Raw genomic sequence first — 10,914 nt, 5'->3', positions numbered from 1 at the left:
TCATCCAGCCTGGCCTTAATTCCAGAGATGGGGCAGCCACAGCTTCTCTGGGCAGCCTGTGCCAGGGCCTCACCACCCTCACAGGGCAAAGTTCTTTCCCATCTAACCCTGCCCTCTGGCAGTGTGCAGCCATTCCCCTTTCCCATCACTTTGTCCCAGGTCCCTCTCCAGCTCTCCTGGAGCCCCTTTAGGGGCTCTGAGGCTCCCCAGAGCCTTCTCCAGGCTGAACAAGCCCAGCTCTCTGTGAAGAGCACAATTTCAGTCACAATTACAGTTAACTGTACCTTGCAGCAAAGCTGATCTGCAGAATCTCTCTGGTAGGTGCCTCCCCTTCACGTGCCTCCAAAATGCCTTTGGTTGGGAAGATGGAAAATACCTGCATGGCCTTAGGGCTTTTCTGTTCATCTGCAGTGGAAGGGGCAAATGTCAAACAAAGCCATCCAACACCCTCTAACTGTACAGCAAGCAGCACTCATGGCAATGCTCCTCTTTGCTGAGCAACTAACACATCATGTCTCACACTGTCAGGGTTTCTGTGCATGTGCCCAGACTCTGCTTTCATCTTCTCATCAAGGGCAGTGATCAGTGGTCTCCACACTGAAATAATAAGGCCCTGATCTTCTTTCCTCTGGAATCTGTTATTAACATCTATTATTAACAGCATTGGGCTCATGCTGAAACAACCCATGAGGAGCTGCTGGTTCTTGTTGCCCCTCAGGACTGATTTATAAATGAGCAGAGCATGTCCAAGCATTGTGAGGGCTGAGACTCAGTCTTTTGGTTAGATGTGGAGTAACTGCTGAAATCAGTAGTGGTACTGATAATATTGTGAAAAAAAAGGAGGGGAAAGAGAGGAAGGAAAAAGGCCACATCAGTGAGAACAAAAGCAAACCATGTTTGCACCCAGGATCATCACATTTTGCCCCTATATTGAGTGAGTGTATGCAGTCTTAGTGAAACTCTGTAACAAGGAAATCAATTGCAAAACCAGAATACCCAGCAAAGCAGTCCAGTAGCTCCTGCAGCCACTCCTGTTATACAGGAAGACATGTTCTGTCTTGGTCTGTGCAACAAAGCAGCTCTGGAAATCAACCCTGTCACAGGAGAGCTCCAGGACTGGAACAGTGAGGTAGGCAGTCACTGGGACCAGCTGCAAAACAGGGGAAAGGGAAAAGAGAATAAAACCCACCTGAGTTTTACAGAGCTTTAGTAATTCCTGCTCTAGCTGGATCATTCTTAACCCCAACCACTGAATCAAGAATGATTGTTCTGTGTTCTTTCACAATAGAGTCAATTCCCATTCTACAGCCTTGAGTGAATGAAGTTGTTGCTTGTGTGTTACTTTTTTGGGACAGGTTTTCAAACCAGACACTGTGGTCTTAATGAAGTAACACAGAGTGAACATTCTCATTTGTTTTTAGGGTTTTCTGTGGAGCTGCAGACATTACAGCATCTCCTGGTCCCTCAGGACTGTGTATGGCCCACTGTGAGTCATTCAGTTTGTGCAGATTGCCCAAGGTTATGATTCACTTGACTGTATCTTAGGTATGGTGCTCAGTCTCACACAGGTCCTGCCTCAGAAATACCTGGTGTGAAAGGAACTCAGGAGTGCCTGCAGTGTGCTGGGTGTTGCAGGCTGGGAAGAGGTTACAGATTTCTGACTGGAAGGGATCAGTTTTTACATGATCACACTGCAGGAGCTCAATGGACTCAGGAGCCTTTCCAGAAGCCCTTGGTTGCTGCAGGAGGCATTGCCTGGTGACTCAGGCATGGCTTGTTCCCTGAGACAGCCCTGACTCCTGTCTCAGAGTCATCCTGAGACTGGGTGTGTGGTGCTTTGAGTGTCACCCGGGCTGCCATGCAGAGCTGGGGTACCAGGGTGTGACCCCAACCTGCACAGCCCACCTGGGAATCACCTGCAGAATCAGCAGAGAGCAGCCCCACAGCCATTTACTTCCCTGGATGACCCCATTTACTCCAGAGTAATTCAAGGCTGAGTAAATCCTAATCCCAGTCAGAGATGCTGCTGAAACAGCCCTTGCCCAGGGCCCAGAGCCCTGTCCTGACCTCACCTGGGTAGTGCAGTTACTGTGCTCAATGACCAGATTTTGATGAAACTTCAGCTTTCTCTCTCCACTCTCCAGCTGGAGCACTTGGCATCCAGGAAGCAGCTGGGTCTCTGGCAAATGCTGATACCTGAGTAACTCCAGACTTGTGTGGAATGACACTTTCACCTGTGGGAAGAGAAATCCTGATGACCATCACATAAGATGACAACTGTGTGCAGGAAATCCAAAGTACACAAAGGCCCAGGCACACATTTTCCCACTGGAACCCAAAGGTGTCATGCCTGCAGCCAAATTCCCACTGGAACAAAGCAATACAATTAAAGAAAAAAACCACAGCTATTTCCTATGAATGCAGTACACAGAGATGGAGTGTAAAGGGGAACAGCTGATCTCTGAACCACAGGGGAGAAACAGCCTCTAGCAAGCCAAAGGTTTTGAGTTCCTGAGGGTACAAATACCACATTCCCAAAGCTGTCTTAGACATCTAAATCCTCTTTCTTCCCCCACATGCAGAATTGAGATGTGTGTGTCAAAATGAACACAGCAAAATGAGAAGCACACTTCAAAAATGCAACAGTTACTCATTTTTTGCAGGTTACCTAATTCTCTACTCTGGGACTTCATTTCCTTTAATGTAATTTGTACACCCAAAACTAATCAAATTTTCCTCTCCTTGCACTGCCCACATCTAATTTAAGGAAATGAGGGAAGACTGCAGTCCTTGGAAATCTTTTAATTTGTCCAACATATATATGGCTATTGATTTAAGTGAGCTGCAAACCCACAGGGTTTTCTGCAAGAGTTTGCAACAGGTCAGAGTTGATGGGAAAAGCACATCAGGAACAGAAAAAAGATTATTTACAGAAAAAAAACCTGCACCTGCAATGTAGGAGGCAAAATGGCAGTAATTAGCATTTGCTAATACAGCACTATTTCCCCTGAAACTGGGAGATTTCTATACCAGCTGTGTTTTTCTGTGGTTCCTGCAGGCCACACTAACACACCAATTACTAAACTCTCTAATCTGGCACAGGATTATTATTTTTGAGCCTACCAGCATGTTTTGCTGTGGATAAAGTACATGTTGCAGTTGCTGTTTCCTTTCCTCCTTCTTGCTGTGGGATGTTTCTGTGCTCTTTTTGGGATCTGAGCTGCAGAGGCTGAAGGGCATAGAGGGTGTAGACAGAAAGAGCCTGAAGTACAGCCGGACCTTGGTACAATTCATGAGTTTCAAACTCTGAGTAATTACTGCATCTGTCAAAACCTGGGGGAGAAATGATTCAGAACTGGTCAGTTTTAACTCCCTGGAGAGGTCTGTGTTGCTCTGTTTGGTAATGGTAAAATCTGAAGGATTTTACCCCAAAACAATCCACTATTTTCTACCTGCGTTACTCAACATTTCTTGAGTGAAAAGCCAAAATAAAAGTAACATAATAAAGTCTAAGTTTTCAAATGCCAAGGGTCACCCAACTGAAGTGACTCATTTTGCTTTTTGGACTTTCATGTCCTGAAAATCAGAACTTATTTTTCTACTTAAAAACTCCCTTACAATGAAAAAAAAAATTGAATAAAACAGGCATTGTCTGAGATCAGCTTTTCTTATTCCTGGCTAATAAGTGCTTGTATGCTTTTTTTTTTTGTTGTTGTTGTTGTTCCTTTCTTGTTATGTGCAATACAGAAAATGAGGCTACTGGTGATTAGGAAGCATTTTCACATCCATGTGCACACAGCTCTGAATTCTCCCAGCAGCACAACAATACAAAGCAGCCAAATCCATCAGTGTGGGAAATACTCACTCCAGAGAAAGGCTTGGCAGGTAGGAGATCACTCGCCACTGAATAAAACACCATTCCTCTCTCGTGATCCATCTCCACTTCCAACCTGAGTGTAAAGAAGCAGGGCTGGTCACATCCCTGTCACATCCCTGTCCCAGCTGAGCCTGCCATGAGGGTGGCAGCTGTGACTGTGGCACTCACAGGGGATGTCTCAGGACAGCCTCCACGTGCACTCGGAGCGGGGGAGCGTCGTAGACGTGGCTGCGCCGCACCTTGCTGGGCACCCCCCTGGCCAGCTGCCAACAAGATGGGAACAGAAATCCTGTCAGAAATGGCAGCACTGAACCTGAAATGCTGCTTGGAGCTGGCAGCCAAAACAGGGCTCTGCTTGGCAATGATGGAACAGCAGAGGCCAAGCAGTAGCTGGACTCTGAATGGCTGTGGGTGATAATACAGGTGCAGGGAAGGTTTAGGTCAGATGTTGGGAAGAAATTCTTCACTCTGGGGGTGGTGAGACTCTGGAACAGGTTCCCCAAAGAATCTGTGGATGCCCCATCTCTGGAAACATTCAAGGCTAGGTTGGATGGAGTGTGGAGTAACTTTTTCTGGTTAAAGATGTTGCTGCCCATGGCAGGGTTGGAGCTAGATGGTCCTTTCCACTCATACCATTCCAGGACTCTATTATTCTACTCCTGGCTTTTCTGGCCCATAGGTCTGACTCTGAGTGACATTGATATATATGAAATTAATGAAGCCTTTGCAAGCCAGGTGAGTGAGCATCATGTATTCCCTTTCTTCAGGAATAAGGATTATTAGGGTTGTTTTTATTGAACATTCTATTAGCATTCATTCAGGTCACCTTGCACCTTTGCAACAATTCATGTCAGGGAATCACTGAGCCATTCATAAAACCCTGATCAAGCCTCACATCAGCAGTTGTTGAAGAGGAAGTTTCCCAGAGGAGATATATGCTGTCCAAATTCACACAGGAAGGTGGATGCAGAGCCAGGAACAGGACTCAGCAGTCCTGAGTCTCACTTCCATTGTTAATTATTGTTAGCAATAAAACCTGATGTTGTGACAGCATTTCAAACCCCTGGGCTTTTGTCTGGGGTCTGCTGCCCCAGACAATGCAAGGAGATGGTGACATTCCCACCCCAGAACGCTTCCAAGCTCCAAGAGAAATGCAACAGATGAACAACCCTGGTTAAGGAAGGATGTACAAGATGGCAGGAACTGGACTGTTTACACAGACTGGCCAGGTAACAGCAGCCTGTACATAAATACAGGAAGGGAAATGACATTCCCCTTTGGCCTTGCGGTGACAGCCAGTTTACCTTGCTGTCCAGGCTCATGAAGCCCAGCAGCAGCGCGGCACAGCACAGCTCCGCCTCGGTGTCGGGGATGACGAGCGGGGTGAAGGAGATGTAAATGTCGCTGCTGCCACCTCCTGGAACCACCTGCGGCCGGGAGAGAGCGTTCAGGGCACGGAGCCGTCGGGGATTGCACAAGAACCTCGGGACTCGGCTGCCAAAACGGAGTTGCACAAGCAGCACGCAATCCCCCGGGCACGGGCTCAGGCTTGCACGAAAATGCCAACATGTGACAGCCAAACTGACAATGACTTCAACTGCAAATATCACTGTGGCCACTTTTCAGCATCAGCAGAGTTTAAGCACGGTCACAAACCAACTCTCTAAGTACACAAACATATGTACACATCTGTTTGTTTTTAAAAATACCCAGTTCTGCCCACTCTTACTCCTTGGCTACCTTAGGTGATTATTCCACAACTTTCATATATGAAACATTTTTTGAAGAGTTACAAGTGTGAACTAAAAGTATTTTACAGCTCAGTTTAGTCTTGGCTATTTTTTAATTTTACATGACAGCAGGGAATGTAATCACATGCACTAGCCAGCTGCAGTGGATTTTCTGGGATTTACAGGCTGGCTAGATGATACTTTCTTTAGGTGAATTGTGCAGGTTAAATGCTGATATTGCTGCTGGCTACACCCCACAAAAGCTGCCTCCACAGTGAGGCAGTTGTTTGTCTGACCTTTCTCAGCCTCAGCCACCTCAGAGCTGACTGCAGCTTCATTTCTATCATCATTCCTTTTATGTAATATTTAGCTCATTTTAACTTGTAACTGAAACCCTTTGGCAAAAAATATTTAAAAATAAAACTGGCACACTGATGTTTTGGGCAGCCCTGTCACAGCTAGATCTTTCTAGTGCTGACTTTATTTTATGATATTCCTAAGGGATTGTGACACTGTGTATTTGCAGATCTCACTTGTGAAGCACTGTGGTTACAATGGTTTATTCACCAGTTATCTACAGAGCACCCCTTTCCAGCAGCCTGATTTCCAGCTCTGCATGTTTCCACAGCTTCAGGCTGGATGGCTCCCACATTTCACCATGCCAGCCCAAGTGAGAAGACCAGAGATGTCACTCTGGTGTACAACACTTAAGTCCAGTCATCAGGTCACTGCTCAGATATAGATAGGACACTTTCTGTTGACCTTTCAAACTCCTCTCATGATCATCTCCAAAGCCTTCCTTTCACTGCTTAATAGTCTACCTCAAACCAAACTCAAAGCTACCTCCTTCTCCTTCTCTGTATTCTCTGCCCTGCAGAAAATGTGCTAAAACTAAGCCCAAAGGAAATGTAAAAGCTTACTATCTGCCTTGGAGCAACGGAGTAGGGGCTGTCTGCAAGCACCCCCTCATGAGGTCGGATGAGTACAGAGATATTTTTCTCTCCTGCAGACTCCTGGCTGCTGATTTCCATCTCTTTGCTGTCAGAACCTGGAGGCTGCAGAGACACAGGGGTGGGGAATGGTTAAAACTGTTACACTGCAAGGGAGGAATGTGAGTGATGTGCACAGGGAACTGCTCAGGAAGCATGGCCAGCTCCAGTTTCTTTCTGGCACAGGGGCTGGACACGTGGATGTGTCCTGTACATTAAATTTCTCATCCACAGAGTAGCTCTCCTGAATTCCTTGGAAAATGTGCATGCTTGGGTCCAGTTCTACCCAATCTTGACACCTCTGGCCCATTATACAAACCAGCACTCTGGGGCAGTGCTGTTCCTTTTGTGCACAAGAAAGGTTAGAGCTCTGTTCAAAATAACTGTGCATGCTGAGCTGAAGCAGAGAAAATATGATTTTAATATTTTTTCTGTGAAGCTTTTGCCAGAGAAATAGAGAATATCCTGGGGGATACCTTCTCCCTGTCCCTGCCAGCCCCTCAAGACACTAAATTGCCACATTATAATCAAACTTCATGTGTAATAGATGTTACCATATTCTAAAAGAATCAATCTAATTTTAGCACTGGGATAATACCTCCATATCATTAGGTGCAATTTGAAATTTGCAGGGTAGGTTCTGCTCCCTGACTACAGCACTTGTTGACACCAGAAAGCACCCATGAGAAAAGCAGAGCCAAATTAAGGAGGTTTAGTTATTTTAATTCTTTCATGTAATAATGACAATAGTTTGTCACTGACAGTATTTTAAATAGTATTTCTTTAGCTTTTTAAACATTTTTAAAGAGAGCCAATTGCTTATAGCTCACTCTGGAAACAGATTGCTTATCCCCAAAGCCACTTACCCACAATATTGCATGTTTAACTGGGAGAGGAGCTGACATTCCTTTTAACAATCCAGCTCTTAGTTACAAGTTCTATCTCCTGTTATTGTTTTCAACCCTTCATGCCAAAATCCCATCATGTATCTCAGCAGCAGTACAAGAAACAGCCTAAGAGCTGACCTCATCTGTGCTTTCCAGAGCTGGATAAATGCTCCCACAGGGAATGGCAGCTGGATCCAGCTTTAACACTACCTTTGACTCTGAGGGGCTACCACTTGATGCAGCCTCCTTTCCAGCCATGTCCAAAGGAGGAAAAGGGTCTCCAAAGAGCACCAACAGGTCCACCAGCTTCTCATCATCTGGCTCTTGGTTGTAAACTTCCAAGTCCAGCCGGATGTCTGAATGGGAAAGGAAAAAAGGACAATTACTTCCAGTCAGTGAGGGCTCATGGCTTAGTTGGTACCAGAATATCAAATTTGTGTCTGGCAACAGGATTTGTATTAAAATGTATCTCTTAGGTTTCCCATGTTTGCTGTAAATTAAAATTATTTTAGAGCTTGCTACAGTTTGGCCACTTTCTATGTCCTAAACTATAATCAAAATAAACGATGAGTATTTTGTTTAAGCAAATGGATCTAGTAGAATTAAAATTTTAAAAAATGTTATTGACTTATTTTGATCTGAAAAGCTAAAAAGATAGAACAGAAGAGCCAGATGATGCCAGTAAAAAGCAGGTAGCACACCTGACTGACCAGGCTTAGTGTTGTAAGAAATCCATAAAAACAGGATGGAAAATCCTGAATTCCCACAATTTTAATGAGGGGAAACCCACCTACATCAGGATGGGAGGTGCAATTGCATAGTGGCAACACATTGAGTCACCCTCTATTTTTTTTTTTGCTAAAAACATCTTCATTAGGGAACAAGTATGCCTGTCAATTAACAGGTTAATGAGTCCTTCTACTTTTATTTCTATAAGGAACACAATGAAGGCATCAATGTTTGCTGTTCAAAAGCCATCCTTACCAAAGGGAGTGGGATTGTTGAGCTGGACCCTCCGAAGCACAGGGGACCCTCCTGAGATCTGAGTGCCAAACCTGGACAGGGAAGCTTGCTGTCAGTGCATGCAGAGAACAGAAGTGTCTGAAATCACTGAAGAGTTGTTTAAAAGTGGAAATGATCTGGCTGCACTGGAGTGGCTCTCAGGTAAGGCATGGCTGCCACAGACATCTTTTATGAAAAATCCTTTCCTTAGGATTTTTCCTCCTGAGAATCTGAGAGGCCTCAGGAGCAAAATGTAAACATTGATTTTCTGCTGCTGTGGAATGCAACAGGTGCATCTGGGATTGGCTCACGTGGTTGTTTCTAATTAATGGCCAATCACAGCCCAGCTGTCCGGACTGTCTTGGTCAGTCACAAACCTTTGTTATCATTCCTTTTCTATTCTTAGCCAGCCTTCTGATGAAATCCTTTGTTGTATTGTTTTTGTATAGTCTTGATATATATCATAAAATAATAAATCAGCCTTCTGAAACATGGAGTCAACATTCTTGTCTCTTCCCTCATCCTGGGACCCCTGTGAACACCACCACACATGGCCTACACTGTGAAGTACAATATTGCTTTATTTTATCTGTTTCTTTTCTTTTTTCCCCAATTTTTTTCAGTTGTCTCAGACATTTCAGAGTAACCATGTGCAGTGCTGGGGCTCCCCAAAAACCAGCCCTTACCCCTCATCCCAAGGTGCAGATGCCATTTGCTGTATGAGAAGGTTTAAACCTTCCCCTGCTGACCTCAGGGCTGCATTTCTCCTGGTGCAGGTAAAGGGCCAGGGAGAAATGAGCTGTGGGTGATGAGAATTGCCACCATGTGCCAGCTGCCATCTCCACAGAGCCAGATGAGGCTGCACTGGGTGAAATTCTACAGCTGCAAGCCCAGAACAGAGACAGCTGGCACACTTCAGCAGACTTGTAGTGCAGATTATATTCTAATTGTGTTGGCAGAAAAAAAATGTATTGATGTTCTAGAAGCAGATACTGTGCTTTGACTGACACTTTGCTGACCTTCTCATTATATCACAAGATGGAACAGGTGTGTGTGTTGGCTGCAGCCCATTGGCATTTCATTTACTGATTTGTCTGACAGTATTTTGCACTATACCTGACAATGGGTGGCTCTAGTTTTGGTCCTGTCACCTGCAGGAAGATTGGACAGCCTTTCACAGTCATTTGCATAGGAATTAATTTAGGTTGTAAGTGTCCAACCTATTAAAAGGAATTTTTGCTATTAGAATCAAGATAACACCTTAGTTCTCCTGTGTTATGAAATTATGTTTTGCAAACTGATTGGATTTTCAAATAATTTTGACTAGTTTCCTTTGACAACCTCTAATTTATATGCTAACAACAACTCTTCTCAGCAGGAGAATGCAATACCTCATGCATTTATCAGCTTTCCTGCTGCTTTTCTACACAACACAATCTATGGTATTGGTAGAGCAGAGCAGTGCACTGGCCAGCTCCCAAGCAGATGTTATAAATCAAAACTACTCCAGTCATTTTCAAGGCACATGAAAACCTCCCAAAGAATAAACATGTCCCCCTAAAACCAAACAATTGCTCCTTACATTCACTGAAAGTAGTGGTATAGCAAGATCCATCCATCCATCCTGAATTTTTACTGAAGGCTTAAAAAACTGATAAAGTATTTCTAACAGAAAGGCATCTGGGAAATATAATTAGTGTAAAATCTGCAATGGTAAAACCAAAACCTCACCTACCTTACAGACAAGGTAATCCTGGTACTCTCCCCACATGTTGTTGTAAGCTGCTATTTCTATGGTGAGCTGCTGGAAAGCCTCCAGAGTTCCTGAGGAAGGTTGGATATGGAAAGCTGCTCCCTTCCCCTGGGACAACAACGCTGCTGCAAACTCTGAAGGAGCAGAGCAAAGAAGCATTTCATGAATTCTGAGGAAATGGAACAAAGTTAGTCTTTCAAAGAATACACAGGACCACAATTTTAGTTGCCTTTAATCAGCTTAACCTCACTGACTTAGAAACCCTGGGATCATTTGCACAGCTCACATTTGTACCACTTTACCCAAGTTCCCTTTTGCAGTGGGTCTTACTTTGTTTTTAGAGTTAGTGCTTGCCCAGAATATTTTACAGCAGGACAACCCTTCCAGAAACCTGATCCAGAACTCTTTGGGATATACAAGGCACTAGCTGGTTACTTGAAAAAAACTGAGAAAAATAGGCTGGGATTTGTGTTGACTGCTTCTTGTTCACTAGCAGCTGCCCGTTTACCTCTGTGTGCTCTTCCATGCAAAGAATTAATTACAAAGAGCAAAGCCTTTCCACATTCTGAGTTACCTAGGCCTGCATGGAATCTGTCAGAACAGCATTTTTCTAATCTTAAGCACTAACTCAACAGCTGAAAAGCTCTGCCTGTGGAACAGATACCAAACTCTATGG

At 44.5% G+C, this 10,914-nt stretch overlaps 1 protein-coding gene across 1 annotated transcript in view; it reads right to left on the bottom strand.

Moving 5' to 3' along the window:
* The window catches only part of DLEC1 (DLEC1 cilia and flagella associated protein), a 34,035-nt gene that overhangs the window by 1,938 nt on the left and 21,183 nt on the right, over positions 1 to 10,914 (bottom strand). The window contains exons 26-37 of the mRNA XM_063176136.1: positions 10,221 to 10,372; positions 9,602 to 9,705; positions 8,468 to 8,538; positions 7,694 to 7,839; positions 6,528 to 6,662; positions 5,182 to 5,304; positions 4,046 to 4,140; positions 3,866 to 3,950; positions 3,124 to 3,333; positions 2,073 to 2,234; positions 997 to 1,150; positions 285 to 405 (exon numbers count right to left, since the gene is read on the bottom strand). Of these exons, the coding sequence (XP_063032206.1) occupies positions 285 to 405; positions 997 to 1,150; positions 2,073 to 2,234; positions 3,124 to 3,333; positions 3,866 to 3,950; positions 4,046 to 4,140; positions 5,182 to 5,304; positions 6,528 to 6,662; positions 7,694 to 7,839; positions 8,468 to 8,538; positions 9,602 to 9,705; positions 10,221 to 10,372 (1,558 nt within the window). The remainder of the gene's footprint in view (positions 1 to 284; positions 406 to 996; positions 1,151 to 2,072; positions 2,235 to 3,123; positions 3,334 to 3,865; positions 3,951 to 4,045; positions 4,141 to 5,181; positions 5,305 to 6,527; positions 6,663 to 7,693; positions 7,840 to 8,467; positions 8,539 to 9,601; positions 9,706 to 10,220; positions 10,373 to 10,914) is intronic.

The sequence above is a fragment of the Melospiza melodia genome, chromosome 1, assembly GCF_035770615.1.
Source record: "Melospiza melodia melodia isolate bMelMel2 chromosome 1, bMelMel2.pri, whole genome shotgun sequence".
NCBI lineage: Eukaryota > Metazoa > Chordata > Aves > Passeriformes > Passerellidae > Melospiza > Melospiza melodia.
The sequence above is the reverse complement of the archived record's forward strand: the minus strand, read 5'-3'. Positions and strand labels throughout refer to the sequence as shown.